The sequence below is a fragment of the Corvus hawaiiensis genome, chromosome 26 (assembly GCF_020740725.1).
Source record: "Corvus hawaiiensis isolate bCorHaw1 chromosome 26, bCorHaw1.pri.cur, whole genome shotgun sequence".
In the NCBI taxonomy this organism is placed as follows: domain Eukaryota; kingdom Metazoa; phylum Chordata; class Aves; order Passeriformes; family Corvidae; genus Corvus; species Corvus hawaiiensis.
The window spans coordinates 11,240,104-11,261,091 of record NC_063238.1 but is presented as its reverse complement, the minus strand read 5'-3'; the positions used below and the strand labels follow the sequence as shown (position 1 = coordinate 11,261,091).

At 37.5% G+C, this 20,988-nt stretch overlaps 1 protein-coding gene across 5 annotated transcripts in view; it reads left to right on the top strand.

Moving 5' to 3' along the window:
- The window catches only part of NCOA2 (nuclear receptor coactivator 2), a 189,801-nt gene that overhangs the window by 107,113 nt on the left and 61,700 nt on the right, over positions 1–20,988 (top strand). For all 5 annotated transcript variants that reach the window (XM_048286206.1, XM_048286208.1, XM_048286207.1 and 2 more), the window contains 2 exons: positions 5,953–6,054; positions 6,954–7,126. In XM_048286206.1, coding sequence (XP_048142163.1) covers positions 5,972–6,054; positions 6,954–7,126 — 256 coding nt within the window. In that variant the 5' untranslated portion in view covers positions 5,953–5,971. The remainder of the gene's footprint in view (positions 1–5,952; positions 6,055–6,953; positions 7,127–20,988) is intronic.

Here is a 20,988-nt window from a genome sequence, read left to right as displayed (position 1 = left end):
TAAAATGCACATTATCTTCTTCTACATTGACTCTGGATTAACTGAATTCACTGATGCTGAGGATCAGTGTTGGAAGGCTTACTCTGCATGCCATTTTCCTTCGTGGCATTTGAGGAGTTGAAGAGATGTAAAAATTGACACAAGTGATTTGTGCTAGATATTTTCCTGTCTCCTGCTTCATGGTGCCTCTGTTTTTCTTTCCCATTTGGAAGATGGATGTTTACTATTGCTTTATAATTAGGTGAAGTCTCTCTGTGTACTCCAACTTTAGCAGTTGCTGATAGAGGATGTAAAGGAGGATGTGCCGTTACGACAAGAGCAGAGACTATTGTTTTATTACTGATAACAACAAAAACAAACAAAAAAAAAGAAAAGAGAATTTAGGCATATTTCAGGTTCTTTTGTTTCAGTCACCCAACATCTGGTAGAAACTGGTTAGGTGTCAATGAATTTAATTACTAATATGTACTATCCTAAAGCTTTTTAATTTAACTTTTCAGTGTTTGTGATTTACAATTAACAATTGGAATAATTAGCCAGGTTTTTTTTACAAGTATTTTGGATGATTTGGCCCGTGGTAATGAAATGGAAACAGAAGGAAAATGTACTTCGGATCTTAAATATAAATAGGAAAAATGTGTTAAGTTACCTGGGATGCCTTGTTGGTATGGGTCATCAGTAGGAGAGTAAAATTAGATATTTTTAGTAATAATAATTCTGATTCTCTAATTATCTCCTTCCTTGTAGGAAAATGTTACAGTGAGTGTATTTATCTTTCCATTGCTCTATTGCTCATTTACACCCAGTGGAACTGAAGCTTGAGTAGCATCTTAGCCAGCATTAGAAGTTCAGCTCTTAGTTATTGTTGTAGTTTTGGTGTTTTGTTGGGGTCGGACACATGGAAAAAACATAACATGTATTGAGTAGAAAAATCTGGTACCACCACTGAAGGCAAAATACCAGTTCCACAGCGGGATGTTTGTTTTTTGGAGTGCAGTACAGCTCTCAAACAACTTACACAATGAAAAAGGGAGTGCCTGGTCTTGCATGACAAGTCATTCTGCAAGACATGCATTCAAGTTTAACTTTGTAAGACAATTTCTTTTAAAATAAAATTGATTTAGTTCAGTATCTGACATATCATGATGCTGGTTTTTTCTTTATCAAGCATGTATCTTTCTCTCCTCAAAGCAGTGATTACTGCTGGTTTTGTTTTTGCTAATTCACAATTTGGTTAATCCTTTTTCTATACCTTGCTAAATAACCCTTAACATTTTCTTGATTTTTGTATTTTTGTGTGGTAGAGCTGATAGTACATTTCCACTACTTGTAACTCATTGAATGGATCAAATGCTTTAATTTCTTTATCTTTCTTCTTTCTGAAAATTCCTGAAGAGATGTATAAAAAAGATCAGGAGCAGGATGAATGCTGCTTTCTAATCTAAGGTAGTTCCCTCAAGGGGAAGTTTACTGGAGTAAAACTTCAAGTCTCTGACTTGTCATTCTACTCATAGTGTCTTTAGTTTTGAATTGTCATGTTTCCTGGAAAAATTCCGACTTCAAATGTGGGATTTCTGTTTTCTGATCTGAGAAGTTATATGAATGGTTCAGGAACCTGGGAATATCTAGAAGTGCTTTAAAAATTCTTAAATTATCTTGTCAAAATATTGAATGATATGAATTATCATTCAATATGTTATATGTGTTATGAATATTTGTGTAGTATAAAACTGTTGGTAATAATTAATAACCAAGACATTTTGATACAGATAAATTAATATGTATGAAGTTAAGGCAGAAGCCAAAAAGCATTATATGCAATTTAGCTGCTTCAACCCACAGATGTTTATTTCTGTGTCTAAAATTTATCTATCAATTCAATCAAAATTCGTGACATTTTCTATTTCTTGCTTGGAAATTTCCTAGGGTCCTGCTCCTTGGTACTATGTGTGCTCAGAGGTACTTTCTTCAGAAAAATGGGGTTTTAGTTTCTTGCTTGAGCCACATTAATTTTGTGGAGGTACCTAAACCCTCTAGAGTTCTTCATCTAGTGCTATGCATTGGTCTTGATTGTGAATTAGCTCATGGAAAAATACGCGAAACAGCTGCTTTCTTTTTAAAAGACATGAGGAAGCTGGGAGAGTGCTCACCTCTTTGACTCGTTGGAGTCATTGCTGAGAAATGGGAGATGGAGCTTTGCTACCCTCCTCAGCCTGAGGGAGTTAAACCTCAATCTCTGTGTCTTCAGACAGTGTTTGAACTACTTACTCGTGAGTTTAGTGGTATAGACCACACACCTAAAGACTCCTTCTGCACTGCATGAGTTAATCAGCCTTGCCCTCTTTGCTTCATAAACATTCAGTTTTGGCAGGCAGATGGCCTAGCACCCAGGAGGCTGCCCTGCATGGTGGGAAATACAGGCCTGGGAGCCCTCTCTGAAGAGGAAACTGTATCTCCACCACCCAGTTTCTAGCTGTTTTAGTTGATAGCTTACAGAAGAGTCTATTCATACCTTCTAAAAGCTGATTCCTCCTCATTTCTCCTAACTAAGGAATAGATTTTGGTTTCTGAATTCCAAAAGAATACCAGAACTTTTAACTAATCCAGTTAGTCCCTAAATCCCTAGGGAGACAGGGTTTGGAAGCATATCCTTTTGATTTTAGTACTGTGTGCTAGATACAGATGAGTGACTTTCATTTTAGCCTTTGGGATTTTTTAGATTGCTTCAATATCATCTGTCCAGCTCTCCACTTTCCGAGACACCTAACTCTGGATTTTACATCCTGCTCTGGAGCACAGTCACATACAACACAAAGAAATGGCCTATAAAAATCTTTGAGGTATAGAACATGCTTTTTAATTAAGACAGAAGGGAGAACAGAAAGCAAACATGGTAGTAGGTGGTAGATTTCCAGAAATAAATTATGATGAGTGAAAAAGAAATGGGTAACTTATTCTAAGAATAAACTGATAATGCTGCTGAGAAAAAGATGTAATAGCCTGTAAGTGCAAACAAAATAAAATGTGTACATACATTATTTGTTTCGAACTGTTTGCTGTGTTTAATAAGGAGCAAGACAGTGCTAGTTTTGTAATTACGATACTGCTTTTGTTCCCCTTAATACAGAAGGATAAAGTTTAGAGTTTATTGTTGGAGATGATGTGTCCTTCAAAGGCTGATACTGTGGACCTAGTGGGATTTCCACAGAATAGCATCACTGTGAATGCAAGAATTGATTTATGCATTGGTGGAGCTACAGGTGAAACTTTGGCTCCCACAAAAATAAAACTTCCATTTGAAGTAGGTCTGAGAGAGTAGATGGGAAAGCTGTCAGTAACAGCTTCTGTATGCTTTCTTGAGGAGGAAGGGGTTTTGGAGGGTGGTGCCCACCCTAAATGCTTACCTTCTTACTTCTTGGGAGGCAAGGGGAGTGAAAAGATGACAGTTGAAAGTTTGACAGATATTTGTGAATTGTTATGCTTTTCTCAAGAAAAATAGCTGACTTACATTTCTCAGGTTTTACTTAGGAAGCATAGGAAATGAAGGGATTCCCCAGCTTAATTGTTCTTCTGAACTTTAGGTCACCATCTGAGTCTGGATCAGAGATCAGATCTTGGGAATGCACAGCTTTCATCATGCTGATGATTTTTTTCTCACCTTGGTCAGTGAAAAGTTTAGTCACTGAAACAGAGCTGCAAGGCCAGTTCCAGCTTTCCACTGACAAAGACATGTTCTCTTTAAATATTGTCAGTTTCCTTAATAGTATCTTACACCTTCCTTGGAGCTCTTACTTGTGATACTTGTGATACTTGTGAAATTGTATATTTTCAAGGAAGTGCTTAGCTCCTAATCTATGAGTGTATATGCTACTCCTGTACGCGGATAAATTAGGATGTGTATGTCTGCTGGGACTGGAGAAGACAGACAGTTGTTAAGGAGCAGCCGGTGTCACAGACCACACTGGAGACTGCCGTAGGTGTCTCATGCTCTGCAACGAGGTTGGCACTGGTGTGGCTCTGCCATTGCCCTGATGAGGTCACTGGGAGCTCTGCAGCAAGTACAGCATGGTGGAGGCTGTGATGGTACATCTTCTCCTTGTGTCTGCTCCGCCACAGAACCACAGCCTTCTTGCTGCGCTTACAGTGGGTTCTTCTCAAAATAATAGCAGCATGGATATATATGTAGATATGCATATGCATGTATAGACTCAGTAGAGAAAAAGGTATTTTTCAAACACAATCTGATACCATTCATGTCAAAGACCAGGTGGAAGCGATATGTACAGGCATGATACAGTCTTTCTCATGGAACTTTACCCATATCTAGAAAAAGGAGAAGGACTCCACTCTCTGTCCAGAGTGGTTAAAAAAATACTGAGATCAGCTCAGCTGGTCAGAGCATGGAGTTATTCACACCAAGATGTGGGTTCGATCCTGGTATGGGCCATTCACTTAAGAGTTGGACTCAGTGATCCGTGTGGGTCCTTTCCACCTCAGAATGTTCTGTGAAAAAAATATTTTTGGTAAAATGAAATTATTTTTATTTTTTATTTTGGGAAATGTTAGGTGGCGGTCACTTATGAATCTGAGCTGGCTCCAACTCATCATTTGCTTGCTCAGGTTTCAGTGAGTAGCCTTTCTCAGCATTAACTGCTTGGACCTTAGTCTTTGGGCTGTTTCTGCCAATATCTGCAATAGCTTCACTCAGTTGGCTCATTGGGAAAACTTTGATTTCCAGTGTGAACATCTGATTACCAACCCATAGGCTGGCTTCTAGATCTTAAAAAATACCAAAAAGAAAAAGGGAAGGGGACTTTAACCCCCAGCAGTTCCCTTACTAGGTTCAGTGCATGGCTGACCAGGCCAGCAGAGGGAAGGGAACTGGTGGAACAGAAATGAAGGGCTTGAAGGAGGTGGTGAACTCCCTTGTTTCCACTTTATGCCAAAGTGAAGTAGTCATACAATTACAGACTCCAGACCTTATTTTAGTAGGGTATGAATCACCTCCTGGATACACTCACCTCCTTCATGGCCCTCATTTCTGCTAATCCCAAACAATACAGGAGCTCTCTGAAATGTCTAGCAATACCTCTCTGCTATCATCCTCACAAAACTGGCAGCAAGTAGGCAGATGGTGAGCTGGGACTGCCCCATCTTGCATGAATTTTTGATAATTTACATTATCTCCTTATGTCCTTCGGTGATTTCTGCCTCCAGAATATTGGTACTTGAGGAATATGTAATCTGGAGCAGGCAATTTTTGTGTTCAGGCTTCTACAGGGCGCAGGGAAACCAACAGCCAGGAGCAGGGCAGGATTTCCATAGGCTGTCTATTGCACAAATTATAAGCTTGTGTTGTTTTACTACGTTAGCTTGACAAGTTATTCTCCTTATGAGGTATATTATATGTACAAAATATTTATCAGTTCCTCAGCGATTTCTAGTGCTGACAAATGTTCTGTTTCTACAACTTTGTACATGTACTTTTGCAGGGATTATTTTCTGATTTTTAACTAAGGCTGCATGTGATACCTTTTCACGTAGCTGGGACACATGTTTTATTTTATGTATTTCAGTTCTGTTGTATTTTCCTTGTTGTGTGGCACTATGGCTTTTCCTTTGTCCTTCCTCATTCGATCTTGCAAATTTGCCGTGAAAATTCAGCAATCCAGGCACAAAATGTACTTATCTGTTCTTACGTAACTGGTAACAATCAAAGAGATGATAACGCTTTACTTGCACACCACAAATCTTCTTCCGAAGGAGTTCTGTGTAGCATTTTGTGGGGTCATAAACACGGTGTTTGTATTGGTGCCTTTCAAACAAACTCTATTTCAAATGATAGATTTGCCAAGTAAAATCTGAGTTGAGCATGGAATGAGAAATTTGGAAAATGAACAGAGAACTCAAACTTTTCCATCATAACCCTTTCTTGCACTTTCTTCCTTTTAGTTGCTGATATGTGTTCAAGATGAGTGGAATGGGAGAAAATACCTCTGACCCATCCAGAGCAGAGTCAAGAAAGCGCAAGGATCCCGATCAGGTTGGACCCAGGTTAGACCATTTACTTCTGGAAATACTAAGAGAGAATGAGTTAAAAAAATGTTACATGTGCATCTGTTTTTCAGTTAGAAGATGACAAATAACATTCTTGCAAAGAGAAGTCAGTGCCAAACTACTTTATTACAGTAATTCTGTGTTGTTGAGGGTTTGGGATGGGGATGAGAACTATTCTCTTTTATTATTATTTGTTTGTTTATTTTGAATCCAGTGTTGTACCAAAATGCAGAATTTTGGTGACAATTTAGGAGAAATGTAAAAATCTTTTTTGGCTATTCACTGCAAAAAGTCTTCAGTCACTCATTTTGGCAATCTGACTTTTTTTTTTTTACCACCTCTGTTGTACATTATAATCTAGGTCTTGAAAAATAATTTCCAGCTCTACAGCAGTTATGTTACCAACACAAATACATTTTAAAGCATAACCACTCATTCATCATCTTTTCTTAAGACTGTCATAAATTCAAAAGGAGGCAGGGAGTATGGATTACTCAGTTTAACTATTTAAGCTGTTTTATTTTCTCATACACAATCACTATATAATACTCTTTGGATTCTCAATGCCATGTGGGAGGGATAGTTGTAAATATTCAAATCCCACCCCACCCCACCAAAATAATCTTGTGTTTTCAATTTCTAATCCCAAGCTTCTTCTGAAACAAAAACATGACTGCTGGGAAAAAAAAAATGTAATATCTTTTATAATGCTCCTTTCCTTGTTCCAGAGGAAACCTTTCTGCTTGAAAAACTTGTAAGTTATATTTTGGTAGTGAGAGAGGGCAGTTCTCTGTTTTTGTTAAACTGCTGTCAAACCTTTTGAAATAATCTTTGAGCTGGCCAGAAGGCAAGTAAACTGACATTAAAGACAGCATTTTTATTAATTCCTCTTTCAGCCCTAAAAGAAGCACTGAGAAACGCAATCGTGAGCAAGAGAATAAATACATAGAAGAACTTGCAGAGCTGATTTTTGCTAATTTTAATGATATTGACAACTTTAACTTTAAACCTGACAAATGTGCAATCTTGAAAGAAACTGTGAAGCAAATTCGTCAGATAAAAGAACAAGGTAAGAAGACTAATGAATTGACTTGGAATATTTTGTGTTGATTGTTATTTTATTTTTGGCTAACCTGATAGTCTCTTCAACTTTTCTTTCACAAAATTCTCATGTTTTTCATTAATCAGTAATGAAAAATGCTGTAAAGTCACGTGAATAGAGTGTGGTAGGTATCATACTCAGTATTTTTAAAATAAGCTTCACTGAAAATTGCTTAGAGAGAGAGAAAATCGATCAGTGTGATGTGTGTATCTAATGGAACTGAAATTACTTGCGCTTTCAGAAAAGTTAAACTAGCAGATGGCTTTGGGAAAAAAACCACATACTCTTACATGGATGATGAATCCATGCAAAAGAGAAATAATCCAGGAGAGTGGGGTATGTAAGTGTTCTGCATACCCGTTTTGCTTTCTTTTGTTGGTATGAATAGATATTGTGGACTAAATTATCTGCGTCCTTTAAATGATGACATCATATCCTCAACTACAATAGATTTGAAACTATTCTAATCTCTAGATAGGGTCCTGTTATAAATGTAAACCACAGAACGTGACAGTTTTCTTCCTGTTCTTTGTCTAGAAGATTAGTTTTGTATTTCTTTTCTTTTGATATATTTCCTACTCAAAGAGAAAACACAAATCTTTCAGAAACTTTAAATTTTTGGATGTGGGATTGTGGCACAGGTCTGTCTAGGCTGGCACACTGCAGGTGTTTGGGGCAGATTCAAATTCTTAAAGTAGGTGCATATAATTTTTCTTTCAACATAGAAGATTTATATGTCTTTGTAAGCTGTGTTTACAGTGATTCCTTTGATTTTCAAATACTTTAAGCATCTTTCACTTTTTCACTATTCTGTGATATCTGTGGGAAAATAATTCTTCCTTTTCCATACTGTGTGTGTAAAATTATGAAAGTGGAGATTGCATGTTTCATAATTCAGATACGTATTTATTTCTAAAACAAGTGTATAAGTAAATCTACAGTTTTAGACATTGGTCTATTCAAAGCTAAATGGGAAGTGGAAAGAGTCAGATTGTGTCAGCTGCCTCCAAAGTGGCTCTAACTGATTAATCTTAGGGAGCGTTTCTATTTCTCAGCTTGTTCTCTTCTTGTTAGGTTGCTATGATTTTTAAAGTGGATATTCTAGTGATGGTGCCATGGCCCATATTAGAAGTATACTTGTTAACCTGACACAGTGTCCATCATTGTTTTGCACCTTGCTGGCTTTTGAGATACTCTTTTTCCCTTATTGTCTTCATCCTTTTCTCAAAATGGTTTTTAGGTTTGGTTCTGTTTTTGTTTTTTTTTTTGCTGTCACCAAGCAACACATATCTTCATCTGAGAAAAGGAAAAGGACAAAAAACTTGTGTTTTCCTGGGAAGTGGGTGCACAAAGTAAAATCTGCTAGTCCACTTTGGTAATTCTGTCAGCAGTTCTAGAAAATCTAGTCTGAAAATCTGGCTCTAACTCATGGTAACTTTGTCAAATCCAGGTTTTTATTGTTCAGGACCATTATCACAAAAATATTTTTCATATTGTTATAAAATAATCACCCTCACCAAACCAAGTTATGTGTCATCATGGGCCAGAATTGTGCCAAAGATGAATGTGCAGTTAGTTTTTTAAAGTCATAAAGTCTTATTGCAAAAACAACTGAATATACACTTCTAAAGACAGACTAAACTGCTGTGAGCACTGTTTATTTCAACAAGTAGAAGTAGTTTGCAACCCTTGAGCAATAAAGACACTAAATTGCTCTTTTTGATGTTGATTTGTTGCACAAGGTTCTTCAGTTGCGGACAATTAGATGTTCTGGTAACTGGGTGTTCACATAAAATTCACAGCTGGTACAGACTGACTTTAAGCCTCTGTAAGGGACACTGCAAAACACTGAGACCTTCAAGGTGGTCATTAACAGCATCTCAGGGTCTAGACATACGATCAGAATATTTGCAGTTATTTCTTTGAACTGATTAAAGGTTTGATACCTATTTCTACATAGAAGATACTTTTGTTTGTTGTGATAGCAAATTTAAAGGCTTTTCCTTTTAAGAAAAATTCAAATGACTGCATACTCTGAAATGCAATATTGTTTTGGAACAGGCATTTCCATTAACAAATATATCTCCCATATAGTAAATGTCCAAATTGCACAAACAGTACAGTATACCTGTACTTCTGTTGAGTGCCACAAAAACCCTGACATAAACAATGCAAACAGGTTGAAGACCTAATGAAGCTATTACTATTGCTCTCTCATGTTTTATATGTAGTTTATCACCTCACATTGGGAATCCTGCACTTAAACATGCTCGTTATTTAAATGCATTAACTTTTAGGTCGTTCCAGATCTTTCTGATTGCTTTTCCACTGTCAAGACCTGTTAGAACACCTTGACAACAGTCAAAAACTTGCATTATCTATTGCTAAAACAACAGTCATTAAAATAATGCTATACTTGCATGAAGTGCCATGAGATTCAGGTTAAAAATAAGATTTTATTACAGTTGTTCTGTTTATTTTTAGTATTATGCAGAATACTTGTAGGAGAAAACTTAATGAACATCCTGAAACTCTTCAGTGATTCTACACTGACATGGTCAAATTAAGATGGCTCAGTGGTCACACAGTGGGTTGGCTCGGCATTTCTTCCAAGGCTGATGAGATTAAATCAGTGAGAACTTAATTTACAGTTTTATTATTTAGAAGTTTTAGTAAAGAGGTTTTTTCTTTGAAATAAATACTAAAATTTTGAATTGCACATGAAGGTCTAATTACTTACAAAAGCACAGTCAATTATAACGATCTTGTAAAGCCACTGAAAGCAACAAGTGTTATAGCTGCTACTGAGATTTGTCAAGGAAACTTTTTTGTAGGTTCTAGGAATGAGAACAAGGAAGGCTGAAATGCAGATTGGCATTTGTTTCCCATGTAAAGCTAGCTGGGCTGGTAGCTGAAAAAAGTAGTAGATCTGTTGCTTTAATAATACTATATAATTTAGTATAATGTTATCCTGATCTATTTTATATGCAAATATATACTTGGAATAGTTTATCTGTTATCTTTATATCGTTTCTCACAGTATATACTTCAAAGATTCCTAAGTTGTGGTATGTTAGAGATTCAGTTTATTACAATTTGAAGGCAAGTTATAAATGTATGTGTAAAACTGAATTCATTAAAAGAATTAAAGACATTTGGAAGATGTAACCATTGCATGCAGTTTTAATCTGGGTTTTGAAATGGTTTTAGTACTTGGGAAAGTGATGACAAGTTACTTTACAAAAGCTTAATTTTCTACTGAGGATTTTTATCATATTATCTTACAATGATTGAGTAGAGATTTTGTGAATGTCCAGAAGAGATGAAAAATTGTGATTTTAGCATGAAGTTGTATTCATGTAAATCTTAAGTGGATGTTCCTACTGAGGATTCAGGACTTGTGTTTCAAGCATTTTGAAAACATTCATTCAGTTTTTTATTTATAACATAAAAGTAATTTGGAATGGTGGTGTTACCTGGTCATTGAAGTGTAAGCTCTCCTGCTGTTTGCAGTCCATGTTAAGTTTCTTGGAAAGAGTAGTGGTCGTATATGTGGCAGATGTGTTCATAATGTACACAGATGTGTACAAGCAAGTCAGTTCTGAGTCGCATGTGCTTAATTTAAAAGGCTTGTGTTAGGCAAGTGTAAAGACCATTGGGAATAAATGTTCCTTTATATGCCAGACAGCCAAGGAGCTATAAAGCCATTTGATGGTACTTAAGAAATATGCTCAATAAAACAGTGTCTGATTGATTTTAGGATCCTATCTTATTTTAAGAAGCAACTTCAGCACTTAAGACGTTAATTTCTGTCGTATAAGTACTGCTGAAAATGTTTTCTCATATCTGAAGACAACAAAATTCTGGCAACAAATAAAGAAATCTGAATTTTCTTCTTCCTTAGTTGAAAATCAATTGAACTGTTTCACATCAATCCCATTTGATTTTATTCCAACAGTAGTCCTTTTCCTTCACTCTTGTCACCAGTCTGACTCCCCTCATTATGGTAGTGGGTTTTTTCTCCTTATTTTTTTGATTGCTTTGTCTCTCTTTTGCTGGGTTTTATTTCAGGGTTTTGTGGGGGGTTTTTGTTTTTTTTTGGGTTTTTTTCTTCTTCTTTAGAGTATAAAGCAGGTTATAAAAATTAAACCCTTGCCCTTAGTTTGCAGCTCTTTTTATCTATCATGTTGGCCCCAGTCTCAGCAGATAAATAACTTGTCTTTTAAAGCAGAGAGTATTTGTCACATTTCACTGTTTGAACAACTCCTCCTTCAGACTTTGAAACTTCCTTTTCTTCATTATCTAGTTGTGCTTTTAGCCTCCTGTCTGAATATCAGCAATGCAGTAGGTACAGAGGATACTGAAGATCACCTTAAGCTTCTTCAGCAGTTTGTCCAGCTAAGTCTCTTCTGACCTCTTTGGTTGGAGTGCTGAGGAATGTGTCCTGACATAAGTACAAGACATGGATTTGGTTTTTTTTCAAGTCTCCTGAGTTCCTTTTATTAAACTCCAGGTCTCCATCTCTTATTTCTCTCCTTCTATTCTCCAAGGCTTTCTGTTTTCTGTAGCCTTTTTTTAAGATGGCGTCCACCTGTCCTACTTAGGTTCACATGCAGTTGGATATAATCTACTGTGGTAAAGTATCCTCCAAGTAAAAAAATATTTTATATCACTTCCATTTTCCTGCAGAGTCCAGTTTTCATGTGTTACCAGTTTGTGAAGAGGTTTTGTGTTCTGTAGATCAGCTTTTCAGTGGTTCAGGAGGGGATATTGGGGTGGCAATTGTCAGTCTAGCTGTTAATGTACACTTCTGAGTTCACAGATCTTGTTTTTGGAATAGCCTTAAAAGACAGACCTTGGACAGAATAAATCACCATGTAGTGTTGGGAGAGGGAGAAGTGCTTGATGAAGAGAGATATGCATGGAAACCTGTATGAACTTTAAAAGAAGGCTTGTTGTTAATCATATTTATCTTCTTTTTCTGGTTTCACATTCGATAGCAAAACCAGTTTTTGCTTCCCTGTAGCAGTACTATGTAATCACAGGGGCACTCCAGCAGATAGTCTATTGTTGCCTCCAGCACCAGTATGCAAGTAAAATCACTTGCTAAAAGAAAACAGCATGGTCTTAACACTGTAATGAGGTGTTGCTTTGGCTGCTGCTACTTTGAATTTATCAGATCTGAATTTAGATTCATATTTCACAAGGTATTTAAGCAACTGCCTAACTTTAAGCAGATGAGTAATCCCTGTTAAGTCAGTGGAACTACTTAAAGGTTTAATGTTATGTGCATAAATATCTTGCAAAATCAGGATATTAAGGCAAGAGAGCATATGCAGACTTGTTTTTTGTTTGTTGGTTTTTGTTTTGCAAATATTTTACTGGGTCAATTTTGCTGTAATTATATTTTAATATTAATAATATTTGAGATGGGATATTCAAATTTTATGCCAAATTTTGATTTTTTTTTCTTTCTGAAGGAATTATACATGGGTATCACTGTTTGTATATACTGTATTTTCAGTCTGATAGGATTTTAAGACTGAATTAAGTGTCACAGGAATTTGTGCTTGAAGTCAAGGAATTTATGCAGAGCATTTACCAAAAAAATAAAAATCTATTACTGAATTTGCTTTGCTGTCTCCCCTACCTACAGCTGAGAGTGATGTACTGAAAGTGTCTTTGATCTTCCTCTGTACATTGTAAAGTTTTCTGGCTAAATACCCAGTTTATGTTGACTTTACTACTTGCATGACTCCAGAGAACTACTGAGTCACTGAAGAATTTAAACTGATTTTAGGTAATAATGCAGACCAGCAGTTTCTTTTCTGGGTCTGATGTAAAGTAGTCATTGGCCAGCAGACCCATCAAGTGGGAAACTTTCTGGGGGTTTCTTATTTTACTGGAGTTGTGTGTCATGCAGAATACTTGACTTAGACCTTATCTACACGTTAGTTAAGGCATTTTAACTATACTAATATTTTCCTGTGGACACAGTGTTATAATGTAATTATTATTACTTAGTAAATAAGTAGCTGAGGACACTTTGTGATATATAACTTGTCCACACTGGGATTGAACTATTAAGAGAGTGGGATTGTTCAGCATGGAGTAGAGAAGGCTCTGAAGAGACCTTATTGCAGCCTTTCAATACAGAAAGGGGACTTAAAGGAAAGAAGAGAGAGACTTCTTACTGAAGCCTGTAGTGCCAGAACAAGAGGCAGTGGTTTAAGCTGAAAGAGGACAGATTTAGACTGGATATAAGGAAGAAGTTTTTTATTGTGAATGCAATGAAGTACTGGAGCAGGTTGCCCAGAGAAGCTGTGGATACACCACCCCTAGAAGTGTTTAAAGCTGGATGGGATGGGGCTTTGAGCAACCTGGTCTAGTGAAAGATGTCCTGGAGGGGTTTTCAGCCACTGGGAGCTGGCAGAAGGGGGTTCTACCCCTCGCGTGCCGACACAAAGAAGCCCGGAGGTCAACGCTGAAACCCCTCTGGAAGGCGGCACTCAGTGCCCAACACACAATGAAAAGGGGCAGAGCTCCTCACCCAAAAGGGACTGTATCTTTCTGTTGGTGTTTTGCAGGCACGCAGGCGAAGGCAAAGAAGTAAAGAGAGGGGACTCTCCGTACGTATTCCACACAGGTTTATTCCTCTGACATGACACAGATGAAGAGGCCAATTGGTGGGAGGGTCCAGGGATCTTATACTGGGTACGGAATAGGTGGGGAAAGGGATCTCAGCCAATGGGATAGAGACAAGCAGGTGGGGTTGACAGGAAGGGAACCAATGGGAACAACACATAGGAGGGACTCAGGGAAGGATCCAATGAGGCGTCGAGGAACAAGGAACTTTCTAGAACTAATAGATATTAAAGAAAGAAAATGAATATACATAACTTCATATGTAAAACAAGGCGACAAAATATTAACCAATCTGGGGAAAATATGCGAAAGACAAAACAAGGGAATCATGGGTTCTCACCATGACTGCAAGTTACATGCTAAACTCGGGTTGCTGACCACCACAGCTGTTTGTCTGAGGTCTCTTCAGGACAAAGAGTAGCTGCAGCGTCTTGCACTGCTACAATGTCCCTGCTCATGGCAGGAGGGGTGGACTAAGTGGTCTTTAAAGCTCTCTTCCAACCCAAGCTAGTCAGTGATTCTACGATTCCCTTGCTTCAAGAAAACAGATAGTAATAATCATCAAGTGTGCAGGCTGCAAACTAACCTGTGAAAAATAAGTCAGCTGTTGAAAAGCCCTGGTTTCACCATCCCTGCCCTCCTCCTGATCATGAGTTTCCATGACCTCCCTTACTGTGACAGTAGCATTTGTGCAGCTGTGTGATGAGCCTGAGCAGTGCTTTTGAGTTGGCCTGTTGGAGAGAGGATCTGTCTCTCCATGGGTCCTTGGTGGGGCCCCACTCCCGCTCAGGTCCAAGTGTGCCGGCAAAGACAGATCCTCTCTCACAAGACAGCTATCTTGGCATTGTTGGGCGTTACAGGGTGTCACATGAGGGCTTAACAAGACGTTCCTCTTAACCATGGGATTCAACTTAATCAGTGATGGATACTTCCATGCCAGAGATAAGTTGCTTGAAGTTTTAGACAGAAAAACTAAGCTTTGACTTCAAGTTATAGGTCAAAGTTAAAGAGAAATTAAATGTTACTCTTAGCTGTTGAGGTACTGGTCTTTTTCAGGTAGAAATAGTCATTACTGGCAAATGCTACAGGAAAACTTTCTTGTTTGTTTTTACATCCTACTTATATTTGCTCTTCTTTGATCTTTGTTTTCTTTCATAACTTCTAAATGACCAAGAGAAAAAAAAATTCAAACTAGCAGAGTGTGGCTGTTTATATTGTATAGCTGCAAAGATGATTGCAATGTCAGAGGTTGTGATCAGTAACATCAGTGCTGGGGAATGCTATAAAGGACTGAGCTGCTTCTCCTATATTTAACCTTCTTTGGGGGGTATGTGTCAAGTGTTCCTTCTTTGTTCTTTACAGGAATATCTTCATTAAAGTTTTTGTTTAGTTACTTTAATATGTAATGGTCTATGTACTTCTGGGATGGTAGTAAAAATGTCTTGCATAAGAGACATGGAGACATCTCTTCCTGAAATTTTGGGTTTTATAGGCTGCCTCTTTGGTAAGGGTATTGTTCTCAGACTGCATTTAAATTGTCACTGGGTGCTTTAAACTTCAAAACTTCACAGGTTTATTCAGGGTTTCTTTTGCAGTTTATCATGTAATCTCTTATGAACTGTAAATATCATAAATTCCTTTAGCATTTTATTTGAGGGGAAAATAAAATACAGAAATATAGACTGACATCCATCCCTTCACAGTATGAACTAAGCTTTTGAGTCTAGTGTTTCTCACCGGCTGTTCTGTTTTTAGAGGTGTCTGGTCAGAAACAAAGGCTGAGTTTAGGTGCTAAAAAAAAATGCTGAGCTTAGGTGTTAAAGAACAAATTGGGGCCTTCTGACTTGAGTCTTAATGATAGTGTTTGTAGTCCCTTGTTGCTGGACGGTTGCAGTGTAAAAGGTGCTGACTGTAGAACACCAGATCTTTCTGTGTGCTTTAGATTAGTGAATGCAATGTCTTAATCTCAGCAGCACATAAAGCAAGTAAATGAAGGAGATTTCATGTTACCTTGGCTCTCTGTCTGCAGCTTAATTTATGGAATAGCAAATTAATTCACTGTGAATAGTGATGATACTTCAGTCAAAAAAGGATCATCTATTTTAAGGAATCTAGCTTTTGTTACTCAGCTTTTATGTTTTATTTTTAAAGACTGCAGCTTGAAAAGCAATAATATAATATTTACTCACAATAGGGTGCAATGCCTTTCATACCACGTTTGAATCCTGGAAACCTGTGAATTCACAGCACACTGAAGAAGCATTGATCAAAGGCTGCTCTATGTTCAAACTAGAACCACAATAATTGCATCTCTTCTAAGTCATGCATTTTGTTATTGCTGTAAAAGATTCTATGTATGGACAGTTAGTTAGAAATAGGGGTCCTTGAATGTGGAATCACCAAGGATATGAAAAACAATAAGTCAGCTATTACTCTTTCAGCTTTCCATTTCTTTTATGAAAACCCACAGTGGGCAACTGGGGGAAAATCACAGACTGAAGACTGAAGGATGACATGGCAAGTGATCAGTTGCTTGCTCTGTCGTGAACACTGTTGAGCTAATAGTGAATGCCCTCAGACAAACAACTAGAGAGTCAATACATACATGCCTTCTGTTTCCTTTCATCATTACAGGGTGTTGGCACATCTCTGTGTATTTCACAAGACAAGGGGTACTCTTAATACATTTGCTACACACTTAAACACACTCATACTCCCTTTCCCTTCTTTAACTTGCAAAAGATCAGAGCAAATGTCAGAAAGAGGAGACAGAGAAGTCCATAAATTTAAGTTCTGCTAAAGTGGATAACTCCATAAACCATAAATCCATGAAGTAGGTACTCCATAATTGGAGATGCTTCAGATATCCCCATGTTATCTGAATAAGTATCCTCATGCCCCTTTGGATGAAGCAGCCATGTTGTATCTCCCGTCACTGAGGCCCAAGTCACCTCAGAGCAGAAATGTGTGTCCCTGCACCTTGCTTTGCTCACTGGCACAAAACAAAATGGAGCTCCATGGTGTACCTGCCACAGAGGACTACAGCACACAAAGGCAGGATACAGCCTAACAGCTGGAATTTGTGACCAACTCATATGGAAGGTGCAGATTGTTAATGGAAAGTTGACTGAAATCTGGAGCAGCTTAATGAAGAAATTGGTAGGTTCTGTCAGCCCTCCCAAAGAAGTCTGAATGTTCTTCAGAATATTCAGCAGAAGTTCTTGTCATGATGCAGGAGTTGGTGAAACATTTGGGGATGTGTAACAGAGAGCTGGCTAGACAGTTAGAACGGTTCCTTGTCATCTTGAGATGTGTGATCATGAAGAGCACTAGCCTTATACTGGTACTTTTTCTCCTGAGGCACAATTTCCTAGAAAGACTTGGAGCAACCTGCAATTCCCATGATTCTTCTGATGGAGATGTCATCCAGAGACAAATTAGGTGTGCGCCTATATTCAACACTGAAGAGGAAGTGTGTTTAAATATAACATTTAATCTACTTGGAAATGAAAAAAAAAAAAAAAGAAGAAGAAGAGGAAGAGATATCAAGGTTGTAATGTCTAAATATAGGCTGGAAAATTTAGAGGGACCCTCATTTAGGTTTTTCTTGGTTTGTTTGTCTTGATGTTTGGTGGAAAAATATCAAGGTATTTTGTGCCAATAACATAAAATTCTTCCTGTCTTGCTTCTTTTGTATAAGACCTTTCACCATCTTGAGTTGAAGGAAATATTTGAATGGTTGGGGGAGGGGGGGGTTTCTATCTTTAGTTGTTTCTTTATATCCTCATTGACTTTTCTGAATGCAATGCTCCCTGTTACTAATTGTCAAAAGTGGAGTTTTATGTGGAATGGTTTTTCTTTGTATTTTCAAATTTTCCCGCATTTTTTGTAGGGTTTTCTTTTTAAGCCTGTACTGTTTTCTCTTCTTTTCAGTAATTGTCCTGGGTTTTGTTTTTCACATCTTCCCACTCATGCTGTCTCTTGCCTTTGGTGTGGCTTTAGCCATAATTTTAGGACCAACAACACCATACCTGTGACAGTTTTATTCCATTCACTATCATCCCTCTGATATGGTTTTTACTCTTTGTTGCTGCAGTAAGAAATCATCACATAGTTTAGGGAATGTGACAAAAGTTGCTAATGAACCGTTGAGTGTTACACTGATGAAAATCAAGGATTACTGTGATTACTGTTGAGCTTGAAAGTTGAGCCACCATCTGTCTATCTGCAAGAGGTGCTGATTTTATGTGAACATTGTAGTATGGATTGTCAGGCCATTGTAGTTAATGTTCAAAATATAATTTTGTGTTTGCAGTTGGCAGATAAATATATAAAAATATAAATATGCCCAGTAAGCTTTTTTCCCCTTACTTTTTAATCAATGATACAGGCAGAGAAGCCAGTCTGTAAAACCTTTACAAAATATAAATGAGGGAGGATATTGGCTTTCTCGGGTCATTGTGAATTATGGTGCAAGAATACTCTTCCTTTCCCTGAGCTATGTGATGGTCATGGGCATTGCCATTCTTTCTTTCTTTGAAGCTCAGACAAGGAGCATATATCCTTTATCTCAAGGGCTTGAGTGCTTTCCAGAGGAAGGGGTATGGTTTCTTCTGTTGTTTTTTGTGGGGATTTTTGTTGGGTTAGTTGGTTGGTTTATTTAATAAGGACTTTGGCCCAGGTCTGCAAATAGCTTAGAATTTTGAAACCTAGCTCGAAGCCCAGTATCCTTAAGTGTTTAGGCTGATGAGAGCGTGCAATACTGTGGAAATAACAGCTGTTATGTAGAAGGTCTCACCTGTTGGTGCTCTAATGGGTAAAATGTAAAATGAGGAGCAGGCAGCCATGTTCCTTTTTGCAAGCAAATAAGTAAATTGCAGACTGGAGGGAAACGTTCTGCATTATTGCTTCTGATGTAATGCACAGGCTTGGCTGCAGACCTGCGTTACCGGCCTTCGTGCCAAGGAGGGACACGGCTGGAGGCAGACCATAATCTTCAACATTTCCTGGTCAAAGCCACATTTGTTCATCATATTCAGGGTGACGATTGCCCAACGGGGGCCACTCACTCCCACCCTGTGCCGTGTCAGGAGTTTGGGGCTGGGAAGAGCAGCAAGACTACAGAGCTGGCTGGGCAGCACCCACTGGCACAACATGGAGCATCCTTTCCACTGAGCTCTTAGCTGCCCATGGTTAGGGGAACTGTTAAAACAGCTCAAAGTTTCTTCTCAGAAGAGAACTGATAAAACTCACTGAGAAAATAGAGAAAATAATACCATTAGTGTTTAATAATTTTTCTGTTTATGGATTATACTGATATGTTTCAGACTGGGTGCTGATCCCCGCTTCATGAATCTGAATTAGAGAAGCAGAGATGGTAGCGCCTAATTAATTAAGTTTTAAGTATGGTTCAGTCTATTGAAGGGAGCCCATTTGTACCTATCAGTGCTATTAGCAGACATTTTAAAATGTCTGCTAATTAGTATGTGACAGAACAAATTAATGCAATTGAGGTTAAAAGTGACTTTGTCTGGATGTAAATCTTAGCAACGAGATAAGCCAAGATTTTCTAGGGTAATGAAAAAAGATCTCTTAATTTTAGAGAATATTTTAAACAATGCATGTTAATAATCATTACCTTTCTTCTCACAGCCATGCTGTATTCATAATGTACTTGAAGTAACATAGCCACTGTTGAAATATATGAAATTAATCTTAAACACAATTTCATAAAGGACTTGGATTAAAAAATCCCTTTAAATAACTAACGTGCAGAAATAAACAGTTTCTTTTAAGATGGTTTTGTTTTTCCATCTGCTTTCTTTGCAGTAATAGGAAAGTTTCTCTTTCTAAATTGCCTTGAAAATTTGGCTGAAGTCTGTGATGGTGGGTTAGACAATTAAGAAGAGGGGCCCAAGCTTCTATTTCTGAACACTGGGCTGTTATAGAAGAAAACTTTACTTGTCCTTAATGATTTAGAGCTTTTTTGCAAAAGATTTATCTACCATAATCTGGACTATTAGAAGCAGTAGGAGCCCTGTAATCCATGTTGACATGGACACGTTTAATTAAACCTGTTTCTGTTCTTCCTTAGCTGTCTTCAATTATTTGTGCTCCATTTTGGCCTACGCTTTATTATGGAAACTGCTTTTCACAGGCTTATAGGGAGCCCGTGATCCATCATATTTCTTTTTTGTGGACCACATTTAGGTCTCTTGAAAACTTATGCAGTTGTCAATGGCAGTTTATAAAAGCAAAAAGATCTTTGCCTGTTGTTGTGGATGATCTGGTGTGTCAGAAAGATTTATTATCAGCATCCTAAAATAAGACAGATATTTTGTAATCATGGCGATGTGGCATTTGAAGAAAGGGAGTCAGTCATCTGTTTCCTTTTAACAGCTGGTTGAGTACAGAAAAGTAAGGCTTCAAGAAACAGAGTCTGGCTAGATTAATATTCCTTTCTAGTATGTTATTTTGGCCTAAGTTTTGGAAACCTATAAGCTTAATTAGCTTGGCAACTGCATTACAGATTCTAGTCTAAAGAGTGCTAACCCTTATATCTTTATTTTCAAAATCTTGCCTGTGTTTTTACATGTCAAAGAACCAATTGGAGGGCTGTTAACATTTATAAAAGCAATATATTATTTCTGAGACCATGGTGGAGCCCTGTTTTGAATGAAATTATCAGATTCTGCCATGTTTCTTGTCTTTGAAAACATTAGCTCAGCCAAAATATTAAAGAACATTGGGCTCCTACCATTTAGATATTCACATTAATACTGTTTTGAGAGATGAATTATCAAAATAAGATGAGGTTACTCATTAGGTAAATATCTAACACTTATAAAATTGCAAATGCCAAAAAATACAGTAAAATTTTCTGTCCTAATTCAGTACATACCAAAAAAAATAATTACTTTGTTAAACTGAGTGATGCCAAATATTTGTATCTAATATTTCAGTGCAGAGGTCAGTTAGCTTGGCTCTTTCTTTTGAAATGCAGCCATATTAATGTAGCAGATTTTAAGTCAATGGTGATGGATATGTGGTGTTTGTTATCATGCACAGTTGAGTAGTTTACGTGAGTGTTTTGAAATCATCTAAATAGCAACAGATGCAAAATCGTTTCCTGGATGTGTTTGTGTATACAGCCACAGATACATATATTTGAATCTGCTTATCTG